This window comes from Coturnix japonica, chromosome 4, assembly GCF_001577835.2.
Source record: "Coturnix japonica isolate 7356 chromosome 4, Coturnix japonica 2.1, whole genome shotgun sequence".
Classification (NCBI taxonomy): Eukaryota; Metazoa; Chordata; class Aves; order Galliformes; family Phasianidae; genus Coturnix; species Coturnix japonica.
The window spans coordinates 69,373,725-69,386,968 of record NC_029519.1 but is presented as its reverse complement, the minus strand read 5'-3'; the positions used below and the strand labels follow the sequence as shown (position 1 = coordinate 69,386,968).

General features: G+C 43.3%; 1 protein-coding gene across 17 annotated transcripts in view; it reads right to left on the bottom strand.

The window, feature by feature from the left end:
* The window catches only part of PROM1 (prominin 1), a 54,567-nt gene extending 41,781 nt beyond the window's left edge, over nt 1-12,786 (bottom strand). For 7 of the 17 annotated variants that reach the window (XR_004306957.1, XR_004306958.1, XR_004306959.1 and 4 more), the window contains exons 1-2: nt 12,611-12,784; nt 7,202-7,612 (exon numbers count right to left, since the gene is read on the bottom strand). Coding sequence is in view for 11 of the 17 variants with exons in the window: in XM_015862774.2 (XP_015718260.1) it covers nt 7,202-7,421 (220 nt within the window). In the remaining 6 variants the exon portion in view is untranslated. Of the gene's footprint in view, nt 1-7,201; nt 7,613-12,479; nt 12,580-12,610 lie in introns of those variants that run through there. The other 10 variants (XR_001555271.2, XR_004306956.1, XM_015862768.2 and 7 more) reach the window with 5 other exon arrangements.
* Nucleotides 12,787-13,244: the final 458 nt, after the last annotated feature.

The window sequence follows — 13,244 nt, the reverse complement described above, 5'->3', positions numbered from 1 at the left end:
AGGTTTAAGGACAAATAATAGCCCACGTGCTATGTACTATCACTGCTATATTGTCTCTTATAGTACAGCTAGAATGAAAGATTTCTCCTTTGAAAATAATCTTTGCAGAGACTAGAAAGAAACTTCTTGTTGAAGTTTTGAAGAAAGAACAAAAGAGAGAAGTCATTAGAAAAATCTTGGGGTTTGCAATAAATCTGCACGTATCATGCAGACACCAAGACAAGTAGGAAGCTTTGAAGAACTATCCACACAGAAACTCCATCATCTCATATTCTGAAGGCAATGAAACTTTTTCAATGCATTCCTTGTGCCACAGTAGCTATTTTTTGCCATTTATTTTGTTTGTAGTAGCTACCCAAAGTTCTCTCCAGGCCACCATCTGGTAAGGATTAACAGCAGATTACAAGCAAAGATTTAACTTGGTACGCTGTGTATGCTTGTCTGTTTGAGCACACTGCAGGGACTTAATCGTTCACAGGTTGTGTAACATATTGGACTTTTAACTTTTATTAGAATAGTACATATTTACATTATATGGACAATAGTGTTTTTCCTGCTCTTCCCTTCTGTCCTCAGAAAGTCCTGTAAAATGAGAAAAGCACAGAAAATCCTATCTATATATTGCTATAGCAAATCGCTGAAAATACAAATGCTCATGGTTGTAGAGATGAACAGGAGCCCTGCAAGTACCACTTTTTAATTACCTCACGAAGTGGCTTTCTGGCAGCTTTACAGTGGTTTCTCAGAATTCCTTCCTTATGTTATTCCATTTTTAACAAGGTCAATATCTTCCATGTTTGCTTACTGTGGCACATACATTGGTTCAAAATCCTGTACAGGTCACTCCTTCACTCAAAAATCAAATACAAAGGAAAGGCTGCCATGATGAAAGAAGGCATCATCTTTCTGTTTGTTCTGTATGGCAGCTTTCAGCTGAGCTACACATCCTAAGCAGTACTTATTATCAGTAAAAACATTCACAACTGCAACAACTGTTTACAGTTCACAAAAACAAAATAATTTGCTATATTTCCCTTCTAACTTGCTTCATACTGGTCCCTTCTCCCAGGAAAGCAGTGACAGAATGAGAAGTAATGGCCTAATGCTGCACCATGTGAGGTTTAGGTTGGATATTAGGAAAAAAAATTGCTTTGAGAGTAGTGATGCATTTGCACAGGCTGCCCGGAGAGTGATGGAGTCACCATCCCCAGAGGTGATCAAGAAATATGGTGATGTGGCACTAAGTGATGTAGTTTAGTGGTATGGTGGTGAGGGGTTGACAGTTTGACTAGGTGATCTCAGTGGTCTTTTCCAACTTAACTGTTCTGTGATTCCGTTCTTGGTTTTAAGAGACTTTCACCCTCTCTCCACATACACTCCATGAAGTAGAATTTAGAAGAGAAAATGAGATCCAAAACTATGTAGAGAGATAAGCATGTAAAAATAAAATGGAGGATAACAGACAGTGGAATCAGTCCCCTTGTCAAGCCAGGAAAACCTGGGTTCCTCTCCTCTGGGTGGCCTGAAAATCCAACTGTGATATACAACCAGAGAATCTGGTGACCCAAAACTTACTCCAACACACTTCTCACCATACAAGCCACTCAACATTTCATATGTCTTGACTATAATTTTGCCACCAGGGGTAGGGATACAAACTACTACTAAACTCATGTGGTGTGTTCTAAGACTGTGACTATGCACTGGCATCTGAAAGGCAAAATGATGCTTAAACCTGTTTTCCAATTTCCCATAAAATACTATGTGAGACACCATGTAAAAATCAATGCACACAATTTCAGGAGTTTAATTCAGTGATTCACTGTAATTGCTGGTTCACAGACACCATGCTTTGTTCAAAATAACTCATGTTACTCATACACACTACACACAGGTGCACTAACCATCCAAATTCCTGCATTATTAGGAGATGGTTTAATCAAATAGTTTATTTCTTTTTTAACCTAGAACAATAAACAAGCAACAAGGCCACCCACTACAATAATCCTGTCCTGTACCTCTCTCTCCTCCCATCCATGCAGCCAGAACCTCTGGGTTTAATGCACTGAGTTCTCAACCCCACACACTGATGCAGGGAACACCATCAATGAGCTCTTTGGTTGTACCTTGTGTCTACCATGAACATCACAGGGTCAGGATAGTTTCAATCCCTGCTCTGATATTTCCCCATACTGCAACAGCTTTCCCAAGTCAGCTCTCCCAGAGAACACCCAAGCCAAGTGCTAGCCAACATTCCCAACAGACAGGTAGGACATAGTCATGTTATTCAGAAGCCGGTTTTTTGCCTTAATGTTATTGAGGTTGCAATGCTGGATTGACGTTTTTCAATTGCTGTTGAAGCGTGTTTTTCTCCTAGGCACAGCCAGCAGGCAGCGTTAAACCACATCACAATGAACATTCAGGATGCTGCAGAGAGAGGATTCCAGATACATGTAGAGCGCTTGATTTTCAGATTATCACATATGCCACACTGGTTACAACTGACTTGCACATTTTCTGCATAATACTTGTCTCTGTAAGGGACTCCTTGTTTACATAATCCAAATGAAGTGGGCAGGATGACATTAGAGAGTGCAACCTTCTTCTTTTTCTTCCTCCTGGGGTGGTTTCCAGTAGATAATCTTTCTAAGCCTCCCCCCCTAAAGCCTCTGTCTCATCCCCATCCACAAAAAGTCTTTTTGATGAGCAACCTGCTGGGTAGCCAACAGTTCTGAATAGTTTTGGAAAAAAAAAGTATTATGCTGCCTATTACAAGAAGCAGAACTCAAGTCTTCGTCAGAAACTATTTCTGTGTTCCTTGTTTACATATATATGCTATCAAGCAGAGCACCTCTTAATTTCCCAGCATGAAACGAGCAATGATCTTTTAAACACTATTTCCTTAAGTGTACGTGAGTGGGCAGAGAAAAGAAGATGCTAATTTATCCTGTTATCCTCCTGCTGCTCATTATTTCACAGTACTTCTAACCTTAGACACAAGGCATTCCTTTCAGCGCGTATCCCATATAGTCACATAAAGGAGTTATGTCATTTCCCCCACCTTATTCCAGATCCACCCACATCACACCAGCACTGTTTACTACATATAACACCTATCAGTGAAATCTACTATTTTGATCAACACTCTTCAGCCATTACCTGAAACTCATGTTACAGCTGAGGTCGCAGCATTGAAAAAAACCAAACCACACAGTAGGGTTGCAGTGAAGACAGTGATTCCACAGCTTAATGAAATGGTCGTTTCACAACACAGATTGGCCAAGCTAACAGCTATCTCACTCAGAGGCAATATATGAGACTGTGAACAGAACTGAGGTGCAGTCCAGGTCTATGAAACTGCTTACTGTTCTTCCCCACATGGAATATACATTTACCACTTCACACTGTCCTGCATTCAGGTTTGCATTAGTTTCATTTCTGACTCAACAGAAATAGTGCAATCCAGAAGAAAAAGTAGAAGTGGGAACAAAGCAGTTGCAACTAAAAATACTCAGCACAACTGTCCAGCAATATGCTCAGGTAAAGCAGAACAAGGAGAGTGTGCCTTAAATGTTTGTCTTATTTCATCCAAAACCAAAAGGAACTTAAGCTTAGCTCTTTTGTGAGCTCCTTGCAGATTAGTTGTAAGACACAAGCTGTGAAACTGAAGAGGTGTTGTGCAGATCCTGCTGGCAAGTGGAATTTCAGATTAAAATCGTCTCACTGCAACAACTAGTTTCCATGGGAACAAAGCCACGCTAAGACAGCCACACAGCCAGGGCTCACACTGACCATGCATCTACACTAAGTTCATATCTGAAGGACCCAGCACAACAGGTGACGCACACCTGATGTCACATCTGCAAATTAACTTTATTAACACATTAAGCTTCAGTTTGTAACAAATTCTAAGCGAGACAAAAACTGACAACTTGTTTTGGTAGATGTCCTCTTAGTCAAGTGATGGAAACAACCTATAATTTTTTCTGTTATCAGCCCTTTATTATAAATTAAGCTGTTGGAAGAAAGGAATAACGAGCCTACAGAGTCTCAACAGCAGCAGCATCACCTTCCACTTCATGTTACAGACAAACCAAGGCACTGCATGACTTAAGAGACTGACTGAGCATCATGCAGGAAGCCAGTGACCAGACTCTTCCACCCCAGTATGTCATTAACTCCATGCAGGGGCAGGCATGAATCACTCCCATCACAGCACTACATTATCTAGTAAGGACAAAAGTATTTGACAGATGAAGCTGGAAGAAGGATCTGAACACACTCACTGAAGCACTACAATCAGATATCCAATCAGCATAGCACTGTTCTTACAGATTCAGCCATTTAAGCAAACCTAAAGGGTTATAGTTTCTTGCACAGGTTCTGTCAATGTGCTTTACTCAACAACTGCATTTAATCCCATTAATAATTTACATATTAAGCCTGAACTTAGATTTAGCTGCATGCTCACAAACTTCATGGCATGAGCAACATACTTAATTTGAAGTTGTTTATCAAACAATTACTCAGATTTAACTGAAACAGAAGTAAAAACAAAACCAAAAACAAACTTACAAAGTTTGCTTGTGGCTGGTTTTCTTTTTAAATAAACACTTTCAGCTTTAAAGTAACTATTAATAACATTTAAATAAACCTGCATGAAAAACTTAACTTTTCCCAAGGACTTCATATTTCCCTTTATCACAAGCTACGAAACTCGTACTAGCTTCCTTGCTAAAGGCTTTATTGGGAATCAAGGTGTATAGAAGTAACATCAGAGCTCTACTGGAAGCACACAAATGACTTGCAAAGGCAGGAACGCCTCACCACATGCAGTCAGGCAATCCTGTCACCTTTCATTTTTTTTTCTCCCTTTTGTTTCCTCTCAGCTAAGCATAACTATAGGCTGGAAAAGCAAACATTAAGTACTTCCAAGTACTTGGAAGGGGGAAGAAAAAAAAAAAGACTTCTAAGATTACGAGTGACTGATACAGAGCTCTGCCTGTGAGCCACATTTCTACTCTGCGTTGTGGTTACATGCAATACTCTGGGATATCAGCCTGAAACTAACTCTTCTCTGGCTCCAGACCAATAGCAAGGATGATGCTTTGAGTCAAACACACTGAAACAGCTTTCTGTGCGTACTTGTGATTACGTTTATTTTCATCTCTGAATCAGAACTAATCCTATTTCAAGGTGGCAGTTTAAAAAACAAACCCAAAACAAACACATTTCAAATATTTAAGCATGCTATTAATACACTGAATGTGAAAATAGAACAGCATATGGCAAAAGAGATTAAGAGGATTAACCAATTAAATGGTATGACTCAAACTGACATGATCCGTCAAATCTGTGTTTCGCATTGAGGTACGCGGGGGCATGGGAAAAGGATTTCACCTTATGAAAGCACTGAAAGCCAAACTTCTAAGAACAGCTGGTTTGGTTGGAATCATCCGCTGGGAGGGAATGAGATGAGCGACACAAGCAAAACTTATGAGGTAAACGAAAGTGATTTACTTTTCACAGAATTGTAGGGGTTGGAAGGGACCTCTAGAGACCATCGAGTCCAACCCCGAACCCTTTTGGATGGTTCCTTTCTCTTTAATGCTGCATTTCACAAAAACCCACATACCTGATGCAGAACTTAACACCAAGAGCCCCAAGTGACGTGACAGTGAGCTCTATACACAATAATTACTTGTGTGTTTTGGTCACGTAATATTAAATTTGACATACAAGGCTATAGATCATATTCCTGTTACTACAAAGGCACAGTAAACATCTCAATGTATTCAAAGTTTCCATCATCAACAGAGTAAAATATTCAAGCAGGTCTCTGGACAGAACTAATGCCTTTTTCTGAGAGCTGAATGCAGACAACTCAGTACATCACATCCCATGAAAGGCAAATAGTTTATCTGCATATTTCAAGGCAGGAAAGAAGCCACAAAAGCAGAGGCATCTGGAAACATTCCTCCAAAAGGTGACATTCCTGTCAGCTTTGTGCAGTGGCCCTCAGTACATCTGGAGTAAAACCTGCTGGGAAGACTGATCCTGCAAGGAACAGGCCAGGCCTTTGTTCCCCAGGTTAACCTCAAGATCTCTGGGTACTTCTCTAAATACAATTAATTCATTTGACTTCATTCTTCTATAACTATTGAAGCAATGGCAAAAATACAAGCAAATAATCATTGGTAGGCATTATACAGGCTCGTAACCAAAGAATTTAGGATGTTAAATTAGTAAAGGATTTTACATAATTGAAATATATACTACAAAATAATATAATCTTCTTTTATACACAGCCACAGCTGAAATGCCAAAATTAATCAGTAGCAAACCAAAGCTGTTCTAAGGTCATTAAAACTTCATCTTGGCATAATTTAAAATATCAATACTATACAAACATTAGCATTTTCTTTGGACAGCTAAATGAAACAAAAGCATGTTGAAAAGTCCCACTGATACAATGACAAGCCCCACAAACACACAGATCCCCAAAGCATATCTCAAGCAATGTAGTCTCATTAAGCACACACTTTTCCTATGCCTCAGCTTCTCCCTTAGAAGAAAGCTGGAAAGGAATGGGAAAAAAAGAAAAAGATGCAGTTTCATTCTTAACTCTGGATTACAAAGGAACACAAAGTTGCACGCTTGTATAATGGAAACGGATTTATATGAGAGTTGACTGGATTCAGATATGGAAACAAAAGCAGTTTATTTCCAATTGCTGAGTATCTATGATCCTCCTGAGAGTGCATCTCATAAAGCTGTATTTTAAAAAGAATGTTTATCACAATATGCAAATCTCAGTGAGCTGTCTTTTGTGGATTTAATATTAAATACAAAGCAAATCATGCTTTACTGCTGCAAATTATGCTTTACTCCCAATCCCACGCTTCTGAGCACACACAAGAAAAAACAGCCTCGAATGTATCAATGACAGCTCTGAGATGTCTAAGACAAGTGCTGTGAAATTTCATTAACATTCCATTTTCATTAATACCACCCAACTATGCACAACAGAAAAATGTTATCTCATGTGGTACTGTGCACGTTCCCAGGCCATGCTGCATGCTACTAATAAAGCCCCTACTAGCATTTACTTCCAAATTACAGTCTTGGTATCTGCAATAATGTGAATGATTCAGTAACAAACCTTAATATGAAAAACAAAAACAGAAGTTTATCTGCTTACCTTGAGGAAAAGGATTGGGCTGCACTAAATACAGGAAAGCATGGACTACTTTAAACAAAATTCCTATTGGCCCAGGTTCATGGTATGCACCTGTATCGTACGTCTTGGCTGGTACAAACCCAAAATCCAAAGTCCCAGGAGGCGGCTTGTATATAGGCTGAACCTCTGAAATAGTACTTCCACAAAACAACAGCAGCAGCAGGCAGAGTTCCACAGCCATGGCTAGCAGTATTCATAAAACTTGAGGTAGAGGTATTTGTCCCACCAAGTCCAGAAATCTTCACTCCATTCACCTGGGAGTTAGATTTCTCAACAGCGAAGTGCTGGTGCCCTCACACCTTAATTCTTTAATATCTTCTTGTTCTGGAGTGATATAGGAGCCTCTCAGGGAAGTGACTCAGCGCACCATCTCTAGTAAAAGAAAGAAAGAAAGAAAACTCTGAGCTCATCAAGCTATTGGCATGCAAGCAGAAATTGCAAGATACCTACAATTTTCTGCAGACACTGAACTTATCATCACTTGTAAAAGCAAGCCTGGAAGAACAGTGAAAAAAAAACTGAAGTCTGTAAATAAAATGGTCTGCTACACATGCTGTACTTGAAAGAGGGATAAAAACAATTACGCACAGTTCCAGGTCAATGAGTTTTCATAAACAAAGCAGAGCATTGGGACAGCTCCACAGAAAACATGCAAAAATTAAAGGTAGAGAATGCAAGCTGCAGTTCTAACTAAACAACACAGTATGTCACATCACAGCAGTTTGCATTCAGTCAGCTACCTCTAGTTACTATCAAGAACAGCAGCTACTAGTTTTATCTTGTGGTTTCTTTAATCTGTAACTCCTCAGTTGGTGGGACTCCCACTATCCCTCCCCACAAACAACTCTGCAGATGGCACTTCACGACACCCATTTCATAGCTAAGGCCGAAGATTCATTTCAAGAAAGAATCTAAGCTTCCAGTTGTTTTGCCATGACAGTAACTTTTTATCACAAAAAGTTAAGGAGAAGAAAAATAAAATCTACTGTCCTCCTGAAAGATAACAGTACATGTCCTCAATTGCTTTCTATTAACTCAAACGTTCACAACATTCTCCTTCAGTTTAGGTTGGATATTAGGAAGCACTTCTTTACAGAAAGGGTAGTTAAGTACTGGAATAGGCTCCCCAGGGAGGTGGTTGAATCACCATCCCTGGATGTGTTTAAGAGCCGTTTGATATGATTTAGCAGAGGGTTGTGAGAGTTAGGGTACTATGGTTACGCTGTGGTTGGACTTGATGATCTTCAAGGTCTTTTCCAACCTGGGTAATTCAATGATTCTATGATTCAGAGGTTTGAGCAGCCAGTAGGTTTTATAAAATATCTTGTTGAAGTTGAGTAGCATTAAGATGACTCTGAATCCCTACAAAGCATTAAGAATGTTGTCAGTCTACAAAACCACGACACTTCCAAGGTGCTTCCATGTCAAAGGAGGTCTGAAGACAAAAACACTTTTCAAGTTGGTAGCAAGGTGAGTCTTAGCTTCTCCCATGCTTTGCAGTCCCCAGTAAAACAGACACTCCCTATCTTAAAGCCTGCACTGCCTCAATGGAAATCACATGGTAGGCTTGTTTGCATACAGGAAGGAGTAGTAAAAGTCTGATTAATATCAAGAAAAACATGGAACATAAAAGCACAAACCCAGATCAAAGAGCTAGGGACAGTCTTGTTGCCCTGAAACCCAATCTAGCTAAAAAGGAAAACTTATATCTATTTCTCCACTCAGTGCCCAGTGAAAGCCAAGAAAAACAATAATAATTGCATGAATATCAGAGTTACCAAGCCATACTCAAAGAGCCAATATCTCTCTATATATAATGCCCAGCACTGAAATGGAAAAACTGGGATTTCCATATCAGAAAGACATGCTTAAATAATAATTATCATAGAACCATTTGAGTTGGAAGTGACCTTTAAGGGCCATCTAACGCTCACACACCACCATCAACCCCTGATTACAGAAGGTACAGAAACAGATAGAAAAACAGGCTGAAAACACTGCGTGGGAACACTGGGGGCATTTGTGAATGATAGAACTGGAGAGGAAGATGACCATAACTGGTGTCCTAAGGCAGAGCTAGAAGACAGGGCATGTTTTCTGTTGTGAACTCTGTTAGAGAGAAGGGGGAAGAGGAAGATGTATACAATTGTCTTCATTCCACCTCCCACTCCCCCACCCCACCCTGGACAATTTGAACTATATCTAATTATAGAAATGGGAAAACAAAGCACAACCAAAAAGTCCTCTTGATGTTGAAAAATAATCTCCATGCCTGGCAGAATTATGAACTCATACACTAGCTGAGAGTGAATTCTATAAGGACACTAATGAAATTGCAGGGATGCTACCTGTACCACAGACACACGATACCTTGTTGAACAGAGACACAGAACCATCTGTCCACTCTGAAGACACTTCAGAAATCACCAAGTCTGTATAATTTTCAGCCGAGCCTTTATGAAGTCCAGTAATTCTCAAAACACAGGCAGGGATCTTGTAAATCAATGAACCTGCAGCATTCAGCCAGATGTGCTCCTTCTCCTATCACTGGCAAATCCATCACAATGAACTTGGCATATACAGGATTATTGGGTGATTCCTTCAGGCTGACACCAAATCTTCTCTGAACTATATAAAAGCTACACTAATAGTGAGCAGGAACTTACAGAAGCACTAGTAAGCCTATAACTCAGGCTACCTGTGAGCATTCAATAGCAGTTCAACCTACATAAAAATAACCTTGATGTAACAAGCTCCCAGTAGTTACTCTCATCTCAATAACTATTAAAAAAAGAAAGCCCACAACCTGAGCTGGAAGCACATTAGTAGCTGAATATGCTACATAAACAGTGCTGAAAGTGAAAATCAATCCATGAAATTGTGAGAACTGCAAGTGTGGTATAAGAACAGAAGTGACATATATACAGTTTATGATAATCCTCGCTGCAGTGTGTGGCCATCTCGTTTCCTTCAAGGCAGTGTGACATCAGTGTGAGTTTGCTTGCACAACTCATCCCACGTTCAAGCAAACAGGGAGAGAAACTCAGCTGTGTGAACCTTTGGAGTGCTTCCATAAATTATCAAGTATTATCAAGTGAGGTGTTCATTTTGTTACTGTTTTGATTAAGAAAACAGCCATCTGTTAACCATGGAAGATATATAGCAATTAAAACTGTCTTTTATTTTCTGTGTGGTTTGCAAGCATCCACCTTACAAGAGCGGAGCTTTTGCTTTTTATTCCACAGCTGCCACCTGGGTATCCCACACAAATCATTAAGTAAACATTCTTAGGGTGCTGGTCTTTTTTAAGCCCTGTCTGTGGAGAACGCCATTACTGCTTCACCACGTGTGCTGCGATATTATCACATCCCCAGTATATCTCACTTTGTATTAAAAGCAAACTGCAGTGTTTTCCCACACTGACAATGCTTCAGCAACTGCAGCGTAAGTTTAAGAAGAGGAGACAGATTGAGACACAGAAGTTCAGTAACTGCTTTTATGATGGTACCTACGCTAACGAGTGGAACTCAGAAGCATTGTGATATCCTCCTCAGAAGCATCACGATGTCCCACTCTTCGTTACCAAAGGACTGGCCTCCTATTTAACATTGCCATCCACGCACACACAACTCTGCAGTGCAGTGATGTGGCTATGATTAACCCTGTGAACTGAAATTCAATCAACCAGAGGCTACATTGCTCAGGCTCAATGTGGGAGCCTCTTGGCAGCATACCAGGTCGGAACAGGGGAAGAAGCAGCTGTCTGCAGGAAGCCCACCCTGAAGAGCTGGCTGATTTTGTTATGTTTTTTAATTAGTCATTTGAAAACCAGAGCCCATAATACCCTTCAAGGTTCCAGCAAAAGCAACCAGCAGAAAACTGAAATTAATTATGACAGCCACAACGCAGGTAGCTACAGCTGGCCTTCAACTCCTGGATGAGCATTAAAACAAAACCACAAATCAGATACAGTACAGCCAGCCAAGCTAGACGCTGTCAAGTCAGAAAGGTACGGTTTTCTGACACAATCTCTCCCAAGCCAACCAAGGATTACAACCTGTTGCCATAGTAGAAAGCAAACAAGCCCAGTAAGCACCAGGGACTGTAGAACTGTCTGAGAGCACCACACAAGCAAAATCCCCCACCCCAGGGACACAGGGAGCTGCAGGAGGTATCTGCTGTGCTTGCTGCTGCTCAGTGCAAAGCACTCAAGTCAGGAACATGCAGAGCCCAGGTTAGATCTGAGCTGCTAGCTGCTTCAGAGGCTGAAATAAGCAAATATACACACACACACAGACCGCCAAACAAACAAATAAAACCAAAAGAACCAACAACACCCACTCACCAACCAGCCAACCCCACACTGATTGCTGCTGTAGAAGTCACAGCAGCTCACTAACAGAGAGACGCACATAAATGAACTCCAAGCGACATACCTTCCCCAGAAGATCCACAGCTCTGACTTTTAGCCTAAAAGTTACGTTTTCAATAACTGAACCAAAACCAAACGCATAACATGACGTTAAGGGATGCGTTTACCCCAGGGCTCATAAAGCCTTCCCTTGGGAGAGCAGAGCACTCCTCAGCATCACACGGGGATCACTTGGACACCACAAAACCATCCCATAATCAGCTTTTCGGCAAACGGGAACGAGCGAGGGCTGAGCGCAGCCCCGGACCAAGTTTCCCCCATCTTTCCAATTACTTGCGCTGGAGGCTCTGCCCCTACCGCGCTGCCGAGTCCTTGATCCGTTCAGCAGCACCGGCAACTCAGCTCTGCCTCCGCTGGAGCGCGGACCGCCCGGTAGTTTCTCCGGCGATAACCGGTGTCTGTCGCCCCAACCGCCCCCCTCGGAGCCGCCCCAGGTGCGGAACTCGCCGCAGCGCGTCCCCACCGCGGTTAGGGGCGAGCCGCCCTCCGCTCCCGCAGTCACCATCCATTCCGCCGCAGCGCCGAGCCAGGGGCCGACGAAGCGATGCGGAGGAACACAGCCCCCCCTCCCCGCAACGCAGCGGCCGGACGCCCCCGAAGCTCTTCGCTCTTCTCTCTTCTCCCCCCGTCCCCACCGCCCGGCTTTTCTCCGCGGGCGGATCCGCCCTGGCTCCCCGCACGCCGCCGTGCCGCAGCCCCTTCCCTTCCCGCAGCCCGTCCCCGCGGCTCCCCTCACCCTGCCGGCCTCTCCCGGCACCCAGGCCGAGCTCTCTCCGCCCGGCTATTCCCGACGACCGCTCCCCTTACCCGGTTCCAGGGGAAGGGGCTCATCCCCCCCCCACCGCCGCACTTTCTCTCCGGGAAGGGCAGCACTTGTGCCGCCCGCAGCGGGAGGAGCCCCACCCCACCTGCCGCCCCTCCCCGCGCCCGGCACTCACCGGCGGAGCGGGGTCGGGGAGATGGAGGCTCCGGTCCCGGTTCGGCCCGCTCCGTTCCGCCTCAAAGCGCAGCGGCGGTGCCGCCCGCGCATGGATTACGGAGGGCGGGCTCTGCCCCGGGTCGGGCTGCGGGACCACCCCGGCGAGCCGGGGCTGGAGGAGGGAGAGGGGGAGGAAGAGGAGGAGCGAGAGGCGCTTCGCCCCGCTGGGAGCCGTGGGGGCGGCACGCAGGGTCGGGTCGAGCTGCGGAGCGGTGGGAGCGCTGCGGCCGCGACCTGTTGCTGGGCGGGTTGCGGCAGTGCGGGCACGGCCCTGCTCCGTGCTGGGTTACCTCTGTCATCAGCTGTTGTAAGAACAGCTCGTTTCACCCCTCCCGGGGGATGCCCTTCTTTCCTGACAAGAATATCTCCTCTCTTGGGACTGGAGTCCGTGTTTTTTTTCTTCAGAATGACTTTGTTTCTGTGTCCAGGGACACGTCGGTCAGACAAGATGCACCTTTCCTTATGCCGTGACACAGTAACACATTTCCGAAGGCTCCTTGCGGTTTCCTCGTTTACCCTCTGTGATTTTTATTTGCAGTTTCGGTAGTTCAAAACTGCTCCCCTCGTTGCAATATCGAGTCATCGGGTTTAGA